Genomic DNA, 25,765 nt, shown 5'->3' with positions numbered 1-25,765 from the left:
GACAACTTACTGCTTTTTCATCCATCTGCCCATGCTATAGCCTAGGACAGTACATAATGCAGATTACATTTGCTAAAAGCCAGATCTAAGAGTAGAGCTGAGATGGAAAGGAAACAGACTACAAAAGGATAGAAAATACTCAACAATGCAGAAATGTAACAAAGGGTTTAAATACATTCTGAACAGAGAAAATCAACCACAGTAAGGATAAGACAGCTTTGCGTTTTGTACATGGGCCAAGGTTTCAGGTTAGATTTAGCAGAAGATGCCATCAGGTTTCCATTTAAATATTCCTTAGTGTAAAAAGAAGTATCCATAGTTCATTCAAATAAAACTTATTCAAGTAATTACAAGCGTTTGCATTACTGGAAAGAGAGTATTACATAGTAATTGATATACCTGTAGTTACATCATACAGCAACTACCATCTGGGTAGGTTTTGAGCAGTTTTTATCATTTAAAGCACGCTTGAGTAACACGACTGGAAGGGCTAGGTGCCGGGTCTGACATCTGAGATGACAGAATTACACAAGCACGAAGTGAAGGAGGTGGCTTAGCAAAACTAGCAAAAGCCTACTTCACATCCTGTTTGCTTCTGAGTTAAAATAAGTGACTAAGAACTGTCTGTTGCTACCATATACTGAGTTTGTGTTGAGGTACTTCATAGCTTATGAATAGTTTTGAGTAACAACCCAGAAAGTCAGTTCACTTATCCAGGCTGAGCTGTAGTATTGGCTTTGAGAACACGTGAACATTCACACCTGTCATATATTTTGAAACACTGTGGAAAGAGCACACAAGCTGTAACACTGACACTTGCAGGCAGATAAAAATGTATGCTAGTGGTTTAACTGGGAGACTGATTTTTTTCCCCACAGAGCTGAAAAAACAGAACAAATATCTTCCAATTTGGTAACTAATGACAAGTACAATGCACAGAATCAATGATAACTATTTTATTGTTGGAATATAAAGTTGGGATATCAATAGTTTTATTCTTATTTACTGTGAAGACTGCATTCACCTGTAAAAGAAATATGGCATCACACACAAGTACACTTTTTGGATTTCAGAACATGGATATTATTCTGAAATGGTAATGGGAACAGTGACTCCTGTTTACTATTAAAATAAATTATGACTTCTTAAAAAAAGATGATTTTCCCACCATGACAGTTAGGAATTGCAGTTAAGTCACATTAAATCTACATAACCATTATTAACAGCTCTGTGTCTATTTTACTGCATCAAGCCAATAAACATTTAAATGCACTTCACATCAAGATATTATGTAAACTTTTATTTTAATTCCTTTTTCCTTCAAGAAATTAGGGACATTTCAAAGCTCTGGCCACAGTCAGCAAGCAGAGGCCCACCCTGTTTCCTGCCTCGCGGGTAATACTGTCTGGTGGAGACCCTACGTGGTACTGGATACCTTCTCTAGTGAAGTGTCCCTTTTAAGTGGCTTCCAATAAGGCCTACAGTTTATAAAGATAAACAAGACAAAGTGCCATCTCGGTTTGGGTAACTGATGGACTCTGACAAGATAAAATAAAGTTATGTGTATTTTGTTATACTTACAAGCAGCTCCAATCCTGAGTATTTATGGTATATCTAAACATACAAAAATGTATGTACATTTTTCTCCACTTTCTTGTAAACAGTTGTCAGTATACTGTTTTAATCCCTTTATCTTCAAAACATGCAAATCATACATACAGTATAAATACACAAGAAAACAATTACACTCATTCAAAAACTAAGCAACAAAAAAGTTGTGGCTGCGGTACTCAAAATTATAAATAATCAATGCTCGAGGCATCCTATGCACCTAAAAGCAGACGTTCATTCTACTGTTCTTAGCTGCAGTTGTAGAAATACTGAGATTTTTTGCACCTTCCATGCTATTACAGTATTTATAACACTATCATATGTGGAGATAAAGACTCATTTACTATACCTCTTCTTTTCAGAGTGAAGGATAAAGCAGCACTTACATATACTGAAACCACGGCAGCAACAGCTGGTGTTGCCACTGCTAGAGTAGGAAGTTTTCCGTTCTAACAATTCTTAAATTAAAAAAAAAAAAGAAAAACAACCTAAGAATCGACTACATGTTCATTCCTTGGGCACTTAACAGCGAATCCAGCATGTCGAATGTGTCTTTGTAGTCCATATGCTGGCTGTTTGTACTGTACTGGTGATGGGCATCAGGACCGTTCTCCACTGGCTTCTTGTCCAGTTTCACGAGGGTGCTGAGATGTCCGTAGCCCACCTGGTATGTGACAGGGGTAGGAGGGGGTAAGGGAAGGTTAAAAACAGAGCTGTGAGAGGATACATACTGCTTAACAGAGGAAGAACTAGATGAACTACCTGAACTTTTGGAACTTTTGCTCATTTTGGAGTGGTGGTTGTGAGAAGCATCGTTGCTGTGTAACCTCTTCCTTGACGAGCCGGAACTAGAGGAATTGCCGTCACTACTCAGGCCAACGGGGCTCCTCAGAGCAGTCGGTGTTAAGCCGTCAGCACTATGCTTACTGCCGCCACTGCTGCTGCCACTGTGCGAGTGGGAGTGCTTGTGACCCATGCTGTGGTGGCGATTTAAGGAGTGGTCTTTGTGCTTCTCCTTGTGTTCCTTGCTAACGTGTGGACTGGAGTGCTTACTTTTTCCACTGCCCTCATCCGATGAGCTATGTCTTTCTGAGGAGGAAACTTTAATTTTCATTTTCAGCTCCTCCTTACTGGCACCCTTTTCTGTGGGCGGGATGGGTATGCGCAGTTTGAGCGAGCCTCCCTTTTCTTTTTTATCAGACACGTGTTTTTCAGGCTTCTCTGCGTTCGTGATGGGGATTTTCATTTTAATGGGAGACGTAACGGAAGCACTGCTGGCTGTCTGCGCCGGCATGTGTTTTTTGTGTGGCTGTTCGCCTGGGGTTGCTACGTAGTGTTCTCTCACATCCAATTCAAGGGTTTCTAGTTTGCGTTTCTCTCTGTATTTATCCAGAGACATTTTCTGAGGAATTATTACGGGAGCAGCAACTTGTCCGTGGTGTTTGTTTCCTGACTTATGAGAATACTCTTGCTTGACAGCAGAATGCTCGGCAAGTTTGTCGGGTCTGTGATGTACTCCCGAGTGCAGCTGTACAGACGTCCCTGGCTGGAAGTTCATGTTATACTGACTAGGAGGTAATGTCTCCTGTTTCTGAGAGTATATTTGTTCTGTCCTGTTTTGTTCTTGATGCTGAGGCCATTCCTGGTGGGATGCCAAATTGTATGAGGTACTTGGCATCCCTGTTGCTAGTATTGCCAAATTTTCAGGTGCATGACTATCTGGAACAGAAATACTTCCTGAGGTCAGAGGTACCGGTGCAGGAAATGATGTCGATGGTTTTTGGAAACTTGTATTTGCGGCCACACCAGTAACTGTATCCACCAAAATGGAATTCTGGACCAAAGACGAGCCAAGAAGCGAGTTCTCGGATACCTGCCCATCACCTTTAGGTTTCCTAGCAGCCTGGTTAGCCTATGCAGAAAGGAAACAAGTGAGAAAATACACAGCTTAGAATACTTGTAAAGAACATCCAGTTTAGCTCAAAGGAGAGGATAAAAGCTGACTCAAGGTTTCATCCCCCAGCCCAGCTACAGGAATAAAGAACAGGATAAACCTCCTTTTTTTCCCTTGATTCATAGTTCTCCTACAAGTTCATCATTCCTTTTGGCTAAATTGTTACAGGAAAATTTCTTACCCGCCAATTTCTAATTCTCTTCAGCCTGCTAGGTGTTTTTTCCAGTATTTGCAGAAACTCGTGCGTTAGTTCTGGGTAGAAAAACAAACAAAAAAAAATATAAAATATCTGATTCTGTAATAAGCAGGTTTGCCTTTAATCAGTTTTCTAGACAAACAGCATACTGCTTTAGCGGTACAGGTTACACATGACTTGAATTGATATTTAATCAAAAATCTTGTTTGATAAGTGCTGAACAAAAATGGCTGCAGTATTTCACCACAACAGGCTTTAACCACTACATGCATTCTGAAAAGCAGATCCGCGTTTAAGATTTATACTCTTGCAGAGTCTGTATTTATTAGACCAAAAATTTCTAGAGCTGTACAAACAGCAGCTCTTAAAATAACACATTTGCCATCCAGCTTAAGCATTTCTTGCGTGACGTTAAATTTCCCTTAAAATCTAAACCTCTAAGTCACCATTTCAGTCATTTCACTGAACTTCAGGAGCAACCAGTAACAGATCTGGGCAAAACATCAGCCATGGGACCGTAGGAAGCACTATTTTAAACAACAGGTTTCAGTTCATTTGTGTTCAAGGCAAAGCAGCTGGCTGTGTTTAAAAAAAGTCCTTGCAATTAGTAGGCCCACAAGGAAACCCAGGGCTCTACACTTGTCAGCTGCAACAAAAATACTTTCAACTGAAATTTTGTGTTACTCGTAAGCTAAAAATAAATTAGGTACAGTCAGAACTCAAACAGGAGAGTGGCTCTGTTGCAGGTCTGGAAGAACTGGCTCCTCCAGAACCCCACAGCAGGTCACAAACCAAGTTGCTCCTAAGTGCAAAAGCACCTCACCACTTCAGTCTGCTCCCACATCTTTGCTTCAGACACCAGCTCCACAGACACTTACAGAGTTAAGCAGTGGTCACTGCAGGCTCGCAGCACACATCTCACAGGATTTTAAAAATTACAAGGATGCATGCCTACCAAACACGCAAAGGCGACAGACAGCTGAGAAGGCAGGGTAGTGGCTGAATTTGAAGCGACAGCTTAAAAGAATCCTAAGACAGAGCCATTTGAGCTTGCAATTTCAAGCTCACTCAGGTGCTGTGATTCATGTGGCACCTACTCTGGTTTGCATTTTCAAAATATAATCAGGCCATTAAGAAATGAAAGCTCAGCCAACAGGAAGAGCACGTCACGGGGAGCTATGCTGGGCTGTACCACGCCTGGAGGCTTCCATCAGCACCTCTCTGAAATAATTCTTCGCTCTAGAACTACAAGCAAAGCCCAATGGATGTGAGCCCCCCAGAAATCACCACCTACATAAGGCAGCTACAAAGGCCGTAAGTTCAGGCCCCACCGCAGTAAGTGCCATTTCTGCCTTCTAAACCCTATAATCCACAGAGCAATAGGATAGCACACAGGTAGTACTGGGTAACAACACGGAAAGCAGGGTCAGAACAAAAGCTAGTAAGACGTCTAGGCGTATGGTCTTCTAAGCGTGTTTTCTTCCTGAAAGAAGCCATTTAACAACAAGAAAACTATTTCTGCAGGAGTTTGAGGTATCATAGGCTCTGCTTACGTTAACACAGAATTACGTTTGTTGATGTTAGATTTATGTAGTTTTAAGAACGGCTGTCTCAGTGACACTGTACACTTGAACACCTGTGTACATAAAATTATCTGGATTCCATGGATTTGCCGAGATGCTCCTCTATCTGTTTTCCCTGTCCTGGAAAGCCCTAAAAAGCCAACCTCTAGCCTGTACCTAACAAAAGGTCTGTGCATATCCCAGCTCACATATTGAAATCAGAAGGGTCTCAGAACTATCCTCCTAAGCTCTTCCCTCTCCTATACCTTCCTCATACCTGAGGACTCTCAGCACGAAGTCAGTGAAACTTATTTTAGGCTTAAAGCTATGCTCTTACTATGCTCTTCTCCTATTCTTAGGGACATTATCAATAAGCACTTGAAACTCAGATGTGGAAAGGCAGCACTACTTACCATCCAGCAATTCCAGAGTAACCGAAGGATCCACATATTCCCACCAGTGTTTCCCATCAGTCGATACTGGAATCTCCCAGTTAGACCACTTGCAGGCCAAGTGAATGCACACACATGCTATCACCGTAGGCTTGTATTGAAGACAGAATGTAGTAAGGTGAAGACTGTTGCATAAATTTCATAATGAGGAACCAAAGGAAATCAAACATGTAAAATAAAAAAAAAAACAACAACAAATCAACCATTAACACACAGCATAAGATAATTTGTCAAGTAACAGCAGTTAAACATTAATTCAAGGAACATATTTTGGATTAAGTTCTTAATATATCTTACTGCCCTAACAAAACAAAGGATAGGGCATTTATCTGCAGAAAGTTTAATTTGCCTTTTCTATAAAAGCGTGGTTAACAGTAAAGAAATTTACCAATTATTATACTGTACTTAAGTACTAAGAAAGAAATTAGTATAATATGGTCAATTAAATTCTACCTACAGTAAAAAAAAAGAAAAAACAAAACACCATACAGCTCATTATGCAGCCTCCAAATTAGTCTAGTAAATGAAGGTACACCCAAGTTCGACAGAGGCCCAGTGAATTACTTGTCAGCTTAGCTTTCACTAGGCCAGAACCTGCGATATTTGTGAACTCAGCTTCAGCTTCCAGCTGGCACCAGCACAAAGGCATTGGTTCAGTATCACCACTTTATCACAGCTTATCTTAACAGCTGCTTCAAATACAGAATCCTGCCCACTAAGGAACCCCCAGAAAATGCTTGGCTGGAAGACTTCTGACCAACCAGTAGTAGATATTACTTAAAACTTAGCTACATACAATTTAATTCTGATTAAATAAAGCTCAAAGTTGTCTTGCAAGAAATAAATTGGAATAATCAAGAAATCAATACTGAAGTCTGCTCTCAAATTTTATCTTTCTACAACAGGCTACCCATATACAATCCCCATCTGGAATCCTTTAACTTAAATTTAATACAAGTACTTAAGTTTTCAAACTGTATATTAAGTTTAAAGAGCTGTTTCTAAAAGGAAGAACATTGGACTACTTCTAGTATATTGGAAAAGAAAAATCAACTGGTTGAAAAGATCTTAGGCCCACTACAATTTTATAAGTTAAGATTGGATCAATATATTTAAAGTTAAGAGAAAACTGCCATTAACTACAAGTGTAAACTGGAAATAGTTTTGTACTTACCAAGATGCTCGAATTTCTAGGTTAAGTTTATCTCTTTGTAATCTTTAGCTGCTATTCAGGCTACCAATTTTAGACTTATGCACTCACAATCGAGAAAATGTCATCAGAAAGCACCACTACACTTCTCATTGTGCATTTAACCCCTTTGTGCCGTCAGGCCCTTGTACAATACACCGCACTGCAAACAGAAAGGTACCACCACTGTAGATGGCCCAGTCTCCTGTTGCAACAAGGGTAAGACACATGTAGGGGGCCCTGCAGTAAAGGAAGCTATAGTGTGCTACAACAGTGCAACAAAGAGGTTCAGGATAACAACCTGTTGGTAGCCATGAAATAGGATGTCTGTGCCAAATCCTTGCTTGCTGTAAGAAAAAGAAAAACAGAGAGATTAAGCATCTACTCTAACTCCTGTTCATTCCAAAACTGAAGCAATTTTGCCTTCCATAAGCACCATTTCCTATTTTCACAGAACTGATTTGAATTTAACTAGCTAGCCTTTAAAATCTTTCCAAGATACCGACGTGCCCATTACATTCAGCAAGTGGAGATGGCCCAGTCCTTCAGTTTCCTGACTCTGCCCCCCAAGACAACCCACAGAACAAAGTTCCCCTTTGCTTATCTACCCCACAAAAGCCTCATACTCTCCTCTAGAAAAAAGCCTCAGCACTCTCCTCTAGGCACACCTGCTTCCCCACCCTCACCTATGGCTGCCCACCAGCGTAACCCTGCCCCACCTGCATACTGCAGCAAGGCAGTCAAGAGAAGCCAGTTCCTGGTACAGCGCAAGTTCTGCCCTTTGAGAACACAGTGGGATAGCTGGAGAACCCACCACACCCCCAAAACACAACCACGTCTCTCCCCCAGCACCTCAGAACACAGCAAGCTCCCAAGACAGATGGTTAACAAAACTAGGCAAGTTTTCTGCTCCCCCGATCAAGGGCACAGCGCTCATAGCATTTTGTTACACATTTCTGATAAACCTCCGTTGAAAATTCTAATATGAATTAAATGACTACATTTTAGCCAGACAAAAACAAACAAACAAACAAACAAAAAAAAACAAACACACAACCCAAGACCTCAACATACCAAAAAGGACAAGCCAATGACTGCCACTGCTACAACATCTAGCACTAACCCTACCAGGAAAGCCCCCGTGATCCTCACTCAAGTAAAGGACTTACTGTAACACGTACATAATGGGATAGCTGGCCACAATGGCTTAAACCGAGGATTGAACGCAGCCTTCATTGAATTCTTACTTTGACACTACCACTTGAAATCAGTGCTACCTGCAGAAAGTGCATTGTTGAATTTTATGTCAAAGAGTACACTGTCACAAAGCTTTGTTTTAAAAGTGACCTTTCTATTAAATTTGAGAAACACTGCAATGGCCTTTAAAATTTAATTTAAGGAATGTGTATTAAAAATGGGATGATTGCCAGAGGGTGTAAATCAGGTTTGTCTTCACACTACACAGCTGGGCAGAACACAGAATAGAAAAGAATACAGAAGTAGCAAGGTAACAGGAACCACTGCTACACAGATCTTACTAATCCATAATAATCAGAAGGTGAGCTATGTGACAACATTATACTATAACATTTAGTTTCCAAACTATAATGGTAATTTTATGCCAGAGAGGTATGTTCAATTTCCTCTCCCTCCCATCAGAAGTACCAGGCAGTATTAACAATGTGAAATGAGACTATTAAAACAAATGAAAATATAGAATGCTTTAATAAGACTGGAATTGATATCTTGCTTTTAATTTTTCATCGAAGTAATGTTTAAAAGCTCTTCAATCACATCTACGTTCTGTACAGTTACACCGTATTTGAATTTTGGGACCAGACCAAGAAGCATCTCTACTCTCACTGAAATGGCACATCTGAAAAAGGAGGAAAAGCAGATGCCAGAAAACTTCTATTTAACATCAGCTTCAAAGTTGAGTAAATCAAAACACACACCTGGAAGAAAAGAATCACATCTTGAAACACACGTTTTAGCCTCAACAAAAAGTCAATGTGATAAAGACCTTAACCTATCTTACAGGCAGTATCGTACTTGTTTCAATGTGCTTACAGCTAAACAATCAACATTGCCAAAACCATGCACCACTGAGAACAACTGTCCCAAACTCTTACATTTGGGACAACTTTGGTTTAGCAGAATCTATCCACTAAAAGCTAATCAATCTTCGTTCCTGTATTTTGTTATTTCCTTTTGTGTAAAGTGCATCTCCAAGCTAAAATCATCTGGAAGTGCAGAGGTTAAAACAAGCCAGCACAGCTGGTCTGTTACAACTCACAAGCCTCAGGACAGATGACTGACAGCAGCCATTAACAATCAGTTTTATATTTTATCATTCAGGAGTGATTTAAAAACACCTAACCTGTCTCACTGCTGCAGAAGTGACTGTAACGCAGGGGATTACTTAATTAGTAATCAAGATTTTCAATCAGGACTTGCAGTCTCGATACACATCCCAAAAAAGCTACTGAGTTCAAAAAATTACCAACATGAAGCCACAATATTTCTTATTGGACATGGCCACACAGTTCAGCTGATGCAATTCCAAGACATTCTGAATCTTTTCTTCACGCTATCTTTGATCTTGAGATAATCACGAAAACGCAACTGGCAAGTCACCCTTAGGAGTATGGTGGCTTGCTGTGCCTAGGACCCTGGGAATGTAGGCAAGCATCCCCAGAAAGAGGAGGCTGCAGATATGCCAGTCAGTATCAAAAGACAGAAAAGGTTGCCGAAATCCTTCTGAGCAAAAAGAAAACAAAAGCTACAGGCTCCGAATGGAGCTACGTAGGCAGACACCTGCTGGAAAGGACTGGAGGCAGCCACGGTGTTCAGGTCTGAGCAGTCCTGGTGGCTTCTCTCTTGGAAGCTTTTAAATGCTGGGAACAGGCCTGTGAAAGCCTAAGGTGAAAGTTCAGAATGTGAAGGCCGCCGATAGCACAGCTGGAGTCTAAGATCTCTCCACACCACTGAGATTTAGGTTTTCCTTAAAGTACCCTCTGAAAAAGCATATTCGTTCAGATTCACTGCCTCTTCTGCAGCCTTTATCAGCCTGACTTAACCAACAGCAGCAGCGCACACAGACACTGCGGTATGTTTGCAGAATTTGCTACTGCAACTTCTAAAAGATTAGTAAGGATCACGGGTGTTCGAGATACCTGATAACCTGCAGAGCAGCAAGAACAATCCTAGAAATCCTTGTGATCCAATCTTCAGTTCCAAAAGAGTGTCGTGTACCAACATGGAAAAAGGAATGACTGAAGACTTCCCAAGACGTGGATAACAATATAGATTCTTCCCCTTCAAGCTCCACCAGGAGGCTGAGAACAGACTTGATTTTGCCCCAGAGCTTAAGAGAACACTGCGATGGTCTCAGCACTAGGGCAGCTTCACTGCTGAACTAGCATGCAAGCCAGTAAAGGTAGTTTGACACCAGGAGCAGTTTTTTTTTTCCCCTCTTCTCCTCTTCAGCACAGAGCATCCATGGAATGGGCACTAGAGCTTGCCAACGGGCCTTCACAGATCCACTGCCCCAGATTCCTCAGAGGACCTAAGGAATGATGGCCCTGTTTCCTCTTCTCAGTCTCTCGACACTGAGGAAGAACGGTGCAGAAAAAAGACTGAGCCCACACCTTTCCTTGTCCACTACCCTGCCTAAGCTGTACAGATGGAACAATCTAACGCACCCATGGATCTCTGAAGATCAGAATGAATAATTAGATACACCTCATGCCTGAGCATCACGAGTCACTATGCACCTTCCCACTTACCCCTTACTGACAATCTGTCTTGTCTAATACTACTTTCAGACAGCCCTTCAAACAGAGACAAAGGGTTCAACTTTTCCTTTAGTTGTACGTTGAAGCAGATTATGGCTGTTTGCACCAAGTCCCCCTCACTAGTTCAGCTTCCAGGAATTTGTTCTGGTAGGCCTCTACTTGTCACTGGGTCATCTGACAAAGGACTTGGCTAGAACTTGTGAGCCTCAGCAACAGAACCCATTTCTTAAAGATAATTACAGATTACTACAGGTGAGAGCATGAAGTGCACCATCCTGGATGCAAGATAAGAAGAATTAATATAGGAATCAGCCCGTTTCTTAGCACCTTTGTTAAACTTGTTTTAGCCAGCTTCTCTGAGGCACCAGGGCACTTTCTCACCACACGGCAATTCAACACACAAGTGCTGAGCCAGAGCCTTGTTAAGCACAGCCACAGACCTCAGCTACCTTGTAGCTTCTCTTTTGACTGCTCAGTCAGCCAAATTATCTCCTTCCCTTCCTTCTCCTCTCAAACACACAGTTGAAAGTTTTAATCATAATAGTCCCGGATAAATTAATCCCCTTTAATATAAGAGGAGATCACTTTGCCCTTTAGAATAATACTTCATGTCCAAGACAGCATATTACCAGAACTGGATGAAGAAACCTTAAAATTTCTTCAGCTTCTCAGTCAAGCCCTTTGGGCTAAAGGGATCAACACTGACAACAGTTTGTGATATCTGTGGAAAGCTTCAGGACTGGATATTTAAGTGTAGCACTCACTTCCATTAAAACAACGTAATGTCCAAGAAGTAAGATTTTGAGAACTAAAACCATGCCACAGTTATCACTGTTCCCCCAAGTCCATCTCTATTTACTCAATACATACAACTGATGCTCTATGGAAATTATTCTCTACTCACTTTACTTGTGAGCGTGATTATAGATTTCATGCTCTATGTTTTTAATATATGTTTTTTTTTTCTTTCATGCTTTTTAAATGAGTTATTCAAGCCTTGTGTTTGCCGCCCATATCACCCCTAGGAGGGGGATATGCTGCCAGGAATTCTACTTGCGTGTACATACACCAGGAAGCATGCCTACCCGAGACAGGAGGTTTTCAAGCACCTGTTTTATTAAATTCACTTTGTGCCAGTTCTTGGGGTATGTAGATTTTCAGCCCTCGGTGCAGTCTTCAGATTTCAAGACTTCATATAATTTTGAATTTTATGTATTTTGTTAAACTGCACTGACATTAAGTACTAGCTTGAAAATGTCAAGTTTTAAAAGTAGCACTAAAAGCAGCATGTACCTTCAGTGTATGAACTGTGTTAGTACACAAAAGCAGCACGCAAAACGCACAGGAAAGAGCTGAACTGTCTTAGAGGGTTATGTACTTGAGTAAAAGAAATGAAGTTTATGTAACATACGCCTTTCTTCTTCTAAGCTCCAGGAAAACACACTTGCTAATGGGGAAATCTACCATACTGCTTATCACCCCTTCCCACTCCCCTAAGACACAGAGCTGAAGTGCAGGGGCTCACACGAAATCAACAAGAAGTGTGCTAACTTTTATACTGACCAAGAGCTGAAAAAAAAAAACAAAAAACAAAAAACAACAAAAAACAAAAACCATGACAGAACTTTCGAGCTGCTGATTCACTGAGACACTAGGTGCAATCAGACTTATGCACTGAGTCACAATCAAACCTGGACAGAAAGCAAAGAATCTTCTTAAAGAATTGCAATAAAGCTACTTTATATGCAAATAAGCTACAAATGGCACCAGCTCTCCTCAAACTCTGAAGACACTACACCACTAAGCTACTTCAAAATGGGAAACAAAATATTTCTCTCTCAAAGAACAGCTTTAATTCTAGAGTTACTAGCAAACAGATCTAGTTAACATGATAATGTTATGCCTACCTTTCCTACATTTTATAGGGGGGGGAGAAAAACAACTTTGAAGCATTTAACTTCGCATTTTTCAACGTCAACAACAACTAATGACTAAAGATCAACAACTACAGCCTGATAATTTCCAGTTCAAGAACACGATCAAAGTGAAAAAGCTGGCGATCAATTGAAAAAGCACTTAAAATCAATTTTTCATCCTCCATCTTATGAAAAGCTCTTTAGAACTCTAAAGGAAACTGATTTAAGAGTTAAAGAAGGTGTACCAACACTCAACAAAAAAAATACTAGATATAAAGAACAAAACAGATTTCTAGCTAGTCACGTTAATGAACTGCATGTAAGTTAAGAGGATACGAAACACCAAAGGTTGGAGGTTTGCTACCACCCCATCCAAATTAAGTACGTCCTTTTATCCCACAGCTCATTACCTAAAAAAATTAAGGTAGAAAGCTACTGTTAGCTATCAACCAGCACAAAGACTAACTTTATTACTATTTTGTAAAGCTACTTCAGAGTGAAAATCAACCCAGAATTTCTTTCTTAACTAGTAATTGCTCTGTTATTTGAAAGAACATGGAACAGATTATTCAATCAAAGCTACTAAGCAAGCAAAAGAAAATTTCATGAAGGACAAAGAACTGGACTCTTCATCAGACTGTAATGGTTAAGATCAAACTTTTAGTAGTTAGCCTTAAACAAACTCTTTGGACAACATAATTGTTCATATTGCACAAATAACATCACCTATAAATTTTACTAGAAATGTAAAAAAAAAAAAAAAGGGCTTACAGAAGGGGATAAAAGCCACTGACCTCTCACTAATTGCGTACATTTCACAACATCTGTGTGCGGATGTTCAATGGTAATCTCAAAACCTGAAGAGTTAAGAATATGTTTTAGAACTACACATTTCCATCTGTACCACAAAAAAGAGACCTTTTCCTTCCCCCAGAGACCTAATACCTACTAAACCTTTGCACTGCAGATCATATAACACTATTTAACTGTCTCTTACTCTGCACTTTTGTATTTCTGAATGGTAGAGCCATTTCCAGATCAATTAGTAAAACATCCCTGCATTACCCTCAAGTCCTACATAGAATATGTGAAGTTACTGCATTTTTCAGGCTGAACATACACGAACAGTTTCTAGTATACTTATCAGTATGAGCTGTATCACAGACACTGAAACATGTATGTGTGCACACGTCTGCTTTATTCAATCATTTCTGGGGCTTGAACATATTCCATCTATGAGATTACCAATTAAGTCAATTTGTAGGTCAGTCACTTCAAAAGCCTTTGTTTATTAAGCTATTTTAAGAAGTAGGTCACTACTATTTTCTTCCCTTTTTTTTTTTTAAAGCAATACACTCAAAGTGGTATTTAGTAAGTCAATGTTCTCAGGGCTGCCAGCTGTAGTTGTCTCTATTTATGTTAGTTTAAAGCCAGAACAGTTTCTTATCAGAACACTGCATTTTTGATTTTGGAATTACCTGAATCCATTAAATGGTTACACTACAAATTGCAATGTTCAGAGGTAACAACTCTGCTCAACTAGATAGTATTTTTCTATTGAAAGGCAAAACAGGGAAGAGCACTTGGTATATAAAGCTTTTGCCAAGTGCTTTAGAACACACACAGCTGACCTAGCACATGCTATGTTGTGTAAAGTAACACAATTACTACTTTGGAATAACATTATTTGGAAGGGTATACATTTCTACTCCATCAAACTGTCAGAAACATTTATTTGACAAGTATTGGTATGCCTTTTTTCTCCAGAGTGAACACAACAGCAACTGGTGATATAAAACTAGACTCACAGGTCAGAAGTTGCATACAAAAAAAATAGTAAAATTCTAGCATACCAAAGGCACATCAAAAATCCAGCTACCTGGGTCCCATGACTGGCTCATGGCAAATGGGCTGCACAACAGGCATTTAAAAAGACATACCTAAAGTTTGAAGCATTATTGTTTCAAGTATAACCAGCTCTTGAGCTTGCTGAAGGTATGCCTGAAACAAATAAGCAAACACGTCAAGACGTAGGCATCTATCGTCTCAAAATTTCAATTACACACTTCCTACTTGAACACTGGCATTATCAACATAAATTAAAGACCAGTACCCATGCCAGTGAGCACTGAGCATTCAGAATACTTTACTGCAGTAAGACTTCCTTCTACTTGTATAGGCCTCACTGTAAATTCAGTTATCCCTCAGTTACAGCAGCCTAACCATCTTTCACAGTAAGATTTACTTCATTTCAATCTTACACAGTTATTCCAGCAAAGCATCGTTGGGAGGATGAGGAATGCTATGTACATTATGGAGGCTTGCCAGTGCAAACAAACTCAACTATCTCTACGCAGGTTCTCCATTTCGGTACTTTAAAATACAGCTGGAGATACGCAGTTGGCCTGTGTTCTGGGCTCCACCGTATATATAGTACACCTCCATGTGTCATTCCAAGAACTGGGAGCATGGCAAATAGCTTATATGTCAGTTCAGGTCCAGCGGGGTATAACTAGCTCAGCCTGACCTTCCAGCAGAGCAACTCTGGTGCATTTCCACCATACTTCCTCACAGTTGTTTCCAGGAAGCTTCATCACAGGAAAGAAAATGGAAACTGTGAAGTAAGTGGGAGCTGTACAAAGTCTGGCAAATCAAGGAAGGAAGACCAATGTACAGCAGAGACAGTAGCTGACTGCCTGCATGGCATCCTTTAAAACAGAAGGTAGACAACAGCACAGTCAGCCTCTGGCTGAGAGAGAGGAATACTCAGCGTCCTCAACTCTCTACACAAAGTATGGAACTCACAAAGCCATGCGTGAAACCTCTCATTTAATGTCTCATCAAGATTTCTACTACACATGGGGAAGTTTTAAAAATAATGCAAGTTTAAGGTGAAGCAACCCCTCCAAGTGTCATAACACAGATACCTGAGTCCTCAATTAGTTACATTAAGTAATACAAAAGATCTGAATGGTTTAAACACAGATGTTTTTTCTAGTATGCAGACAGCAATAATCCAGTCAAGACAATGTAACAACTCATCAGATGAAGCGTCATTTGATTATCTCTAAAACCATGACTTCCACCTACATCACTCTTTGTATCCAGTAGTGGCTCTTGAGGGTGAAGACAGGCATGTGCTACTTTAATAACATGTTCGAGTTTCCGCGGCTGTTCTTCCACTTTTGCAGCCAAGAACAATGCCGTAGGAGATATTATCTGAAGAAGAAAAACACACAGATTTAACTTTTTACAAGTAGGACTTTATTTTTTATGGAGAACACAAACTAGTAATTAGAAACGGTTTAGAGGTTTAATTTTTTTTAAACAGTTCTGAAATCATGTAGCACGGTAAAAATAACCGATCATGTTTTATTTTATAAGTAATGCAATCCTCCCAGCACCATGTGGAAGGAGTAGCATAAATGCAACATTACACTGAGTGAGATGTCTGTGGTCAAGCTAATTCTAGTTCAACACAAAAATCACAGACTTGGTCCAGAAGATTTAGCCACACCAGAAGTGACTTTTCAGGTTAAAAACACTCGATGAGAAAGCTCATCCAAGTCCTAGTACATTAGTGAGCCGTCACACCACCTTTTCAGCACGAGCTAGAACTGCTGATCTCAGGTTCTGCAAGCATGTGTTTCTCCTAAAAAGCAAGCAACTTGGCAGAGAACTTTAAGGAAAATAGTTTGTTACATAAACATAGGTTATAGAAGTATAATCATAGTAAGCGTAACCTCTTAGCACAGCCACTGATGGCACAGAAGTTTATTCCTAGAAACTTTGCTATACACCCAGTAGTATCTGGAGAGCAAAGCACAAAGATTCACAAAAGACCAGTTACATCAGATATTACTAACGACTACAAGTTACATTTAAAGATAATTTAAAAAAAAAAACAACTCTAGGTGTCATAAGCTGGCAGCAAAGCACCTACTCAGTGCTGTATCACCTAGGATTTTGCAATTAAAATAGTTTTGATGCTTAGCTGTCAGCTAGAATAACTGATTTATCTACACGTGGAACATGGCTAACCACACATGACTGAAAAGAATCAGGGTCCTCCTTGTATGCAGAAGTTGTCTGTGTTAAACATGAATTAAGATGACAGCAGAAATCTTCATGTAGATATCAGCAGATCGAATTGGTTAAAATTAAGCATTTCTTCAGGAATTTAAATAGCTGCTTGTTGAGTATGTAATTGATGCACAGTGTCAATAGTGCAGGTACTGGATTTTTTATCCAGCGCCCACACACAATTAGACTGAATGAGCTGAACAGCAGTCATACTTCCCCCTAGAATTTTCTTGTAAGTAGCTCTTTGTTATGCCAAAATTAAACATTTGGTATGAAATTCCCAATATACAAAAAACTGCAATAGGCTAATTAGAACTGAACATTTAATGATTACCCATTACATTTAAAGAGGCAACAAGTGCTCCCTTGATACATTTAAAGGCTCCTCAAATCACTCTGAAATGTCCACTTAGATCCTAAGGAGAACTTGTAAGCTGGCAGACTCGAGGAGAATTGATACCCTGGGAAGGTGATACCCTTTGATGCACAGAAATGTGCTATTAAAAAACCTAGTGCTCTAAAACAACAACCAAACCACCACCACCAAGTCACATGCAGCAAATTCTCACAACTGAGACCAAAAACTCCTTCCTCTTCAAGGACTTTGTAACTTGACCCTTACGAACGAGTGAAATAAAAGCCTGAAGTGAAGTGGTGCTGAACCAGGCCACATTAGCACTCACATTTAAGATCCTAACATTTTTTGAGAAGTTCATACCCACATTGTTTGAAGTAAAGACATGAAGTTCTGGAAGAAACTCCCTTTCCTAGGGCTGTACTACTTAAAATATGCCTCACTTAAGCCAGGAGACAAATTTCTAAATATTACATGTGAAGGAAAGACTTTCTGGAGTTCAGAAAGCTGAAGTAACAACAGCTTTGAGAAGTACAGTAGTACACACATATAAGGGCAGTCATATCCAAAGCTGACACCTGATGCTAAAGATTACAGTCTCCAACATAATCCTGAGCTTCTGGGAAAACCCAAGTTAGCAGACATGGCTGGGAAGCCAAAGAAATGCGAACTACTGAGAAGAAAGGAAGTTGAGAACAGTTAAGAATCAACAGTTTTAGGGAAACAAGTTTGACAAGATGTTGTACAGACACGAGGAGGCATTACCTAACTAGAATAGGCTCCACTTTTTACCCAAGAGAGAGCTGCAATAAGTGGACTGTGATGACTGAACCTGGCATAGGAAGGACTCAGCTCGGTGGAATCACTGAGGGAGGAAAACTGAGTCATGAAGTGGATGGAATCAGGAACAGCCTGGACAGTGTGAAGCAGCTTCATTTGAAGATAAAATGATCCTTCCCGTGCCTTCACGACCACTCAGTTTTTATTAGTAGTTGTTTTTGTGTTTAAACAAGAGAGTCAGCAGTCACAGTTGGAGAGGAAGACAACAAAAGCTGTTTTCCTCTACGCAGGAAACCCAACTACGCTCTTCTCTCTCTCCTTCCTGCACTGCCATCTCACCATTCAGGTTGCTGCATTCAGGCCTTAGTTCTCCTAGCTTCACATAGAAATTTAAGTCAAATACACCTAAATACAAGGCCTATTTCTACCCAGTCTGTGGTTCTGTTCCAAATTCTATACAGGGCATTTCCACATTTTACTTTTCTGAAAAACAGAACAAAATCCACCTATTACTATAGAAAATATTTACAATTCACAACCAATTCTTCAGAACCAAGCAACGAAGAACTGCACAACTCAATTATCAGCAAATTCTCGCTCGCTGTTACTCTACATCTGACCGCATCAAGGTTTTACTTCATTCCAAAAACGCGCAGCCTTCACCAGGCTGACTTCTGGATATTTTCTAATACACTGAAAAGGCTGAGATCATGCCAAGAAGTCTCCACGTAATCCCTGATCTCCAAGACCTTACATTAAACAGTTCTGCATGTTTATACAATTCAAAGTGATTAAGTGGCGTTTAACTCTGGTTCATCAGAAACCTACGTACGCCACAATTATCTACTTACTTAATGAAGTGTTGGCTTCAGGCCAAAGGATTTCAGGTCTTTGTCTTGTCTAGAACTAGGGTTTGCTTTCCCCGTTTAGAGTAGGTCAGTACTTTTGCCTCCCTTGGTATTTGAGGAAAATAGACATCCTAGTAACATTTCAGACTCGGCTTGCAATTCTTCAGTGAAGAACACATCACTTGCTAAGTGTCTAACTGCAAAGTTACTCATAAAGGCTTCAACCACTTCCATTTCTCAAAAATGGCAGAAAAAGCAAGGTAGAAAAAAAAGCAGTATTAAAGACAGACTTGGCAAAGCTGTAAGCTTTCTGCTACATGAGCATCCTCATTTGATATAAAACAAAATAATTAAAGTGAATTATTCCAAAATATTCCAAAATACATCCAAAATATTTAAGACTTGAGAAATATCTTCAGAAGACACATGATTTATGAAGTTAAATCCCACTTTCCTACTAGCTAAGAGTATCAGAAATCAAGTTCCAATGAAATAAAAATACAAAACACACAATCCTTATTATTATGATAGTCAAAGGGCATTATATGGCAAGTTTTATTGGTAGAAGTGGTACAAGTCCTTTTTGACACAAAAAGTACCAGACACCTCGTACAAAGTCTCGCTGCAATGAAGACATTTGGAATAACCTCAGAATGCATCTGCAGCATGCACACAGCTTCCTGAGAACTCCCTCTCCCTTTTAACACAAATAGTAGTATGTTTTTAGGCTTGATGTGCAGCAGCTCAAGATACTAAGTGGTTTCAGTCTACGATGGAGCTGCAAGTGCCACTCTATGGAGTTGGAGCAACAAAGAACTGCAAGTTGTTTTTTTTTTTTCAAAAGTAATAATTACCAGCAGCTTACACTGTATAAAAACAGCAACTATGTTAAACTGCAAGATTGAAAACAGAAGTGTCTACAACCAGCCTCCCTGAAGTGTGGTGCATATTATGAAAGTTTTTAGAACTAGCACAGCTGCAAAGTCGATTCTTTAATATTGCAATTTGGATGGGGTGTGGAAGACAGGGAAGTAATAGAAAAACAGGAAACAAAAGAACTCCCCCCAAACTCTGCACACTCAACTCACCTACCTTGCACCTCAGGAAAAATTCCTCCCGCAGCCTCTCTTTAGGCACTTTACTATGTCCCACTGCGTATCAGAAAAAAAAACGGCCGTCATCTAGTATATTTTCAACTAATTGTTTGCTATTCCACACAGCACTTCTAAGTGTTAGATTTAAAAATACAGCTACCGTTTGGATGCCTTACCTCTCATTTCCAACATACCACAAATTCTTCCCTCTTCTGCTCTTGAAATCAGTGTACTGCAGAGTACACTTCTACCAAGCGCTATTCCTACACAGTATTAACTGACAAAGTATCACAGACGTAGTATTTTCAGAAGAATTTTAATTTTCGAGATGTTTTGAAGTATTACTGTTAAATGCTAATATTTCCCATTAAAAGTCAGCAAGCTCTCCCACTCCCTGATCTTTGGGCAAAGTTTGTGCTCAGCAAACCAAAGTCACCATGCCCTGGTCAGCTGCAAAAATAGAAGTAATGATTTGTACTACTGGTGAGGTGATTCACACTGAAACACTATTTTCATGGCTAGGGAAGATTAGTAGTCAGGGCATCCAATTCTCTTGACCAGCTTTAAGCAAGTTTCCACCATACTGGAGCACTGCAACTGCACTTTGACTGCGGCATCAAAGAAACACACTCTTCTTTATGACTGGAAGTACCCTATAGATAAACCATAGCATTTCAAAATGCTAAACCACAGTAATTTATTAAAAATATGGATATTGGGTCCTTAGAGAAGTAAATGCAACACAATCATAACACGCTGGCCACATTAACTGTTGTGTCCCAGCCCTGTGGCTCTACAGATTGAAAATACGGTTGTGAGTTCTGGTCCCTATTCACAAATGATCCTCAAAATCTTGAAAGCCTGCAGAATTGTTCAGGAATAAAATTAAATTAAGATAAAAAGAACAGCATCAGGCCAACAGTTATTCAGTAAATGAGCTTCCCCTAGAAGACCTGTTTACTAACAGCAATGAAGTGCACGTGCCTTATATGTAAGACACACACATGTATTTGCATAACCCAGCGACTGTACAGGACCACAAACACCCAAGTGCGTGTTACTCAACTGAAAACATTAACCTACCAATAAGGCAAGAAAATAAAGGCTAATTTTCTTCAATTAGAGATCATAAGGAATTCCTGCTAAAGGCGGTCTAAATTTCTACCCCACCCACCAGCTCCCTTCTTTCCAAGGATACACATCACCGCATGCACACGTTGATTGACACGCTGCATGTACTGTAAACCTTTTTAGCTAGGTCTTCCATCTGGCGGGACCTTATTACTTAATTTTCAAGCGCTAGTTTCTTCTTGCAGTGGATGAACACTGTTAGTATTTTTCAGCTTGCCTAGTACTCTGGAGATTTGATATTAAGTATTTATTACAGTCCTTGGCTTTTTGTTTCTCAACACAGAACCTGCCAGATGGTTTGGGAGTAAGAATTCTGAAAGAGGCCCCCCATTCACTCTAGAAGAATAGGAAAATAAGTAATTTCTCCATCAGCACACCCAGAAAGCTACTGCCTGGCCTTATTAAGAACTACTGGAAGTTTTTCAGCATGAATCAGTATTACCGAGTGCAAACTTGCAGCGCACTTCCTTTCAACTTTTAGCTGCATGTTATTACCTGAGATTTAATGTAACAATGCACTTTATTCTGCTTTAACAGTTGGAGTTCTCATGGCATTCAGCCATTTCATAGCTAACTTTGTTAAGATTCACAAATATAACTGAAAGTTTACTTTTCATAACAAGGGCACCGCATATCCACGTACCACTGTACTTTCAGTTCCAAGTGACCCGGCAATTTCTAGCATCTGGCGAAAACCAGAACACGGCAGCTAAAGCTTCTTGCTACCTAAATTTATCCTTGATTACCAGCTAAGAGGACAAACCGTAATCTAACAGGCAATGCATCACAGCACAAGCCCTTGCTCAGGCACCTTTGCAGAGCAACCTCTCCATTCCTAGTTCAAGTCCACAAACCACCCACAAAGAGCCCCAGAAAGCTCCAGATGCCTCCGCAGCTCCAGGTTACTGCTGCACTGGTGGCACAGCGCACAGAGGGGGAGAAGATGGAATGAGCGCTTTACTGCCTTCGCTTGATATAGTACAGAAGTGCTTCTAAAAGACGTATTTCGTTACAAAGCTTGTTGGAACTTGATTCTCGTGTGTGCTATTCTTGCTCTACAACTAGAGAACTGTTTCAGGGGAGCACCTTCTGGTTTATACGTCTATCAGTTCAACACACAGCTCTCTAACACTACATAAAACCCACGTTATACAGCTATTCCTATTGAGTGTTTCAGATTGATGCACACTTAGCTCCAGTTGCATTTTTAGGCTTAGCTTTTATCTCAGATCCAAAGAACTACAGTCTTGGTAACAAGCTTGCTGCCCGAGTTTGAATTTATCTCCGATTATGCACAAAAATAATTAGACGCACCTCTGAAATCCATCTACAAATTACTATGTATTCCTTCCCCAGTGACCACCAAAAAAGATGCCTATTTGTTTAGCCAACAACAATAAAGTCAACACCAGACACAAGAGTTGGCTAATGCTATGACCAACTGCGATCACTGTCTGCCCAAATTTCCAACCAAGGTTTGCAACACTCCACCCCTTGGTAGACCAAGGCCTACTCTGGTCAAGATCGCAACATCTTTCACACACCTAATTTATTTTGTCATAAAAAAACAAGATCTGAAAAAGAGTCATCCTTTATGACATACCACCAGTATCACTGTTCTTGCAAAGTTAGAATGAAGTACTTAAAAAAAAAACAACAACACACACACAAAAAAACAAATACAAAGGATATCTAGAATACTATTTTACTCGTTTTTTCCTATTACATCCAGTACTCTGGACATAAAATAAGCTTGAATTCTTGAAATCAGTATCACAAGATCCGTACTTATTTAAAAAACAACACTTAATTACAAAGAATAGTTTTACTGAAGAATTCTGCTCTTCATAACACACTAATCAAATTCAGCATGCTCATTTCATTAGATGAAACAGGACGACCAGCGTTTTCTCAGCAGATTTTGCTTGTCTAACATGACTTATTGTCAAGCTCCTTAAGACAGAAGTAGTGAAATGAATTTATGCTGGTTTTCAAGAGGAGATGCATAATCCATATGGATACACATCTAACCACATCAGAATTGTCAGACACACCATGCTAGCTCTGCCACTGCCTTCATTAAGAAAAATGTGTGTTCCTGCACATCAGCCCTTCCAACTACAGCACATAAGCATCAGCCAGCTTCAAACATCTAAACGCATTCTTCACACATCTGAGATGTTTGCTGATGGTGTCAAATTTTTTTCTTTAAGAGGCAGAAAACAAAACAAAATAATTCGAAGTTGAAGAGGAAGTATTGTTACCGCTAGTAAACCCCTGGCAAGAGGCTGGAAGGCCTATAAACACATTGAACTTTGCAATCCAGCAGAGGAACGTAACCTTTGTTAGCTATGCTGCCAAAATCACAGGCGCATTATTACAACGTATAAAATTGTACTTACGTTCCGATTAAACTTTGTGAAGGAATGGTGCATATAAAACCTGTGCATGTAAACAATCGCAGTATTTATTGTCAGCTGAGATCTGGAGGACTAGATTAAGGAAAGAGCAGGTATTATGAAAACCGTTTGTAACTAATGAGACTGTTGTTCCTTCTACACCAACCCTGGGTTCCAACACAGCTTCTTCACCTGGAAACGGCCCGAGAAGGCGACGCTGAGCGGCTCTGAGGAGCACTGAGCGGGCGCTAGCGCGGATCCCCACAGGCAGCGTGGCGGTAGCAGGCGGGCCCCCTCATTCATCACGCGAGCCCTCCTCGCCTGATGACACGCGCTGCGATACGGGCTCGAGCATTCGCGTTTTACCCCAATTTCATCATTTTTTTTGCCCGGGGTTGGGGGGGAGCCCCCAGCCGGCGGCGCGGGGCCCGCCCGCCCACAAAGCCGCTGAGGAGGGGGCTTCGGCCTCCTCCTCCTCCTCCCGCCCGGCGGCTAACGAGCGTTAGGGACGGTTAACGACGGTTACCGCGGGTTACCGCCCGCTGCCGCCCCCACCCGCCCCAGCCGCAGCCCCAGCCCCGCCGGGATACACGTTGAGGCGCTGGCCCATGTCCTGGATGAGGTTGGCCGCCTGCTGCCGGTACGAGAGCTCCTTGTCGGCCTCCACGCCGCAGCGCCGGGAGGGCGTGTTGTCCAGCTGCTCGCGGCTGAAGAACCACCGCGACGCCGCCGTGGAGCCGCCGCCGCCGCCTCCTCCTCCTCCTCCTCCTCCGCCGCCGCCACAGCCCCGCGCTGAGGAGCCCGCGCCTGAGCCTGGTCCCGATCCCGCCGCCGCCGCCATGGCACCGCCGCCCCCTCCCCCCCCCGCGGCCCCGGCCCCGCCCGTCAGCCGCCGCCACCGCCCCCCCCGCCCTCCGCGGCGCCTCTCGCGAGAGCGGCCGCGCCTCCGCGAGGGGGTTACGCCGCTTGCGTGGCCCGGCCCCTCTCCGGCTGCGTAAAGGAGCCGCCCAGATTCTGGAATACGGAAATGACGCAGGGGGCATAGCTCCGTTGGCGGGCTCGGGGTCTGTCAGGCGGCTCCTCAGGGGGTGGGCGAGCCGAAAGCAGCCGCACAAAAATGTTTTGGTTTTATTTTGCTTTAATTTGTTTACACCCCCCAGTTGGGATTAATGGGAGGCTGAGCGGGCGGGGCGTCCAAACTCAGATTCACTTGGCTTCTTGCTGAGTCGCGCTCCCCGTCTGATAAATTTACTTCTAATAAACGCTTAATCTCTCCTAACGTTTGCGTGCTTTTCTTTTCATTCTAAAGTTTAAAAACCAGCACCTCCCCTCGGCGTGGAAACAGCCACGAGTGGAGCTTTGGTGTCCCAACTTTATGTAACTGCCTCAGAACCGGGTGTGGGTGTGTGAGGAGCGGCCCCCTCGCTGCTGCCTGCTCCCAGCTGTCCAGGCTCGCCCAGCACCAGGCACTGGTTATTTTCCTGGGATCAGGTTAAAATGTCCACCTTAAATTCAACTACCAAGGCTTCTGTTGTCATTAGGAGTTTATCTTTGCCATCATATTTTGCCATCGTATTTTTGGGCCCTTAGCAATCTTAAAGAAGTGCAATGTTTTACCTCATTGTTTAAATCATTGTGTAAAACTTTTGGAACTCGAGTGTTCTCTGTATATTTTTAGTTCCCTTAAAAACTCATGGAATAGTATTAGGAATGTTCTTGTCTATGTAATTTATATTTACATCAATCAGCATTGTTAATGGAAAAAAAAAAAAAAAAAAAAGGAAGACAGAGAATTATATCCCTGGCTTAAAAATCTTAATACATCAAGAATAAGTAGAACATCATTAAATAATGACAGTACATAATGAATATGATTTATGCAGGGTATGCACTACTTACTTGTCATGCAGAGTGCTGCAATCACCCCTTCAGTCATAGGTGAAGGTAATTAAATACTGGGTTTGCTATTGGGTAAGCTTGTGACCTCTGTCCCCGAAGATACAACAGTGCATTCTCACTTAACAGGTTTTGATCATTAAAAAGCTGAAGAATTAATTGATTAATCTGATTAAAATGTATTGGAGGAATCATAACATATTTTCCTCTTAAATCCATTTCAACGTCTGTGAAAATCAAACATACTGAAGGTAGAAGAAAGTTGCCTTTTTTCTACTTTGAAATTTAATTAAAACAATCTGGTTGAAAAATCAGTCAGTTAACTCAATACTTGCATGTAGATATTTAAATAATCAACAGAAGTCTTGCAAACCTGAGGACAATTAATATTGTTAAAGATGTTTTATTTTAGGCTTTTTTTTTTTTTCCCCTCTTAGCTAATATTCACAGGGCCCAAATCTCTGAGTTGCTGACTACTACTGCGTTGCCTCTGATATCCATT

At 41.0% G+C, this 25,765-nt stretch overlaps 1 protein-coding gene across 6 annotated transcripts; it reads right to left on the bottom strand.

The window, feature by feature from the left end:
- Window positions 1-941: 941 nt before the first annotated feature.
- Window positions 942-24,248, bottom strand: CCNT2 (cyclin T2). Of its 6 annotated transcripts, XM_068687361.1 has the most exons (10): window positions 23,958-24,237; window positions 23,371-23,452; window positions 15,768-15,896; window positions 14,618-14,678; window positions 13,472-13,534; window positions 7,266-7,311; window positions 5,737-5,900; window positions 3,747-3,817; window positions 2,374-3,523; window positions 942-2,275 (listed from the first exon to the last, which is right to left on the bottom strand). In XM_068687361.1, exons 1-10 carry the CDS (start codon window positions 24,206-24,208, stop codon window positions 2,211-2,213), a joined length of 2,082 nt encoding a protein of 693 aa, XP_068543462.1. In that variant the 5' UTR covers window positions 24,209-24,237; the 3' UTR covers window positions 942-2,210. The 6 variants fall into 6 exon arrangements, 5 of the variants coding, with proteins under 5 accessions (XP_068543462.1, XP_068543460.1, XP_068543461.1 ...); XM_068687359.1 differs by having other exon boundaries at window positions 942-3,523; window positions 23,958-24,238; XM_068687360.1 differs by lacking the exon at window positions 23,958-24,237 and adding an exon at window positions 23,560-23,922 and having other exon boundaries at window positions 942-3,523; window positions 23,371-23,460.
- Between the last annotated feature and the right edge of the window lie 1,517 nt (window positions 24,249-25,765).

The sequence above is a fragment of the Anas acuta genome, chromosome 6 (genome assembly GCF_963932015.1).
Source record: "Anas acuta chromosome 6, bAnaAcu1.1, whole genome shotgun sequence".
NCBI classification, from domain to species: Eukaryota; Metazoa; Chordata; class Aves; order Anseriformes; family Anatidae; genus Anas; species Anas acuta.
Note: the sequence above shows the minus strand (reverse complement) of the source record. Positions and strands in the feature narration are given on the sequence as shown.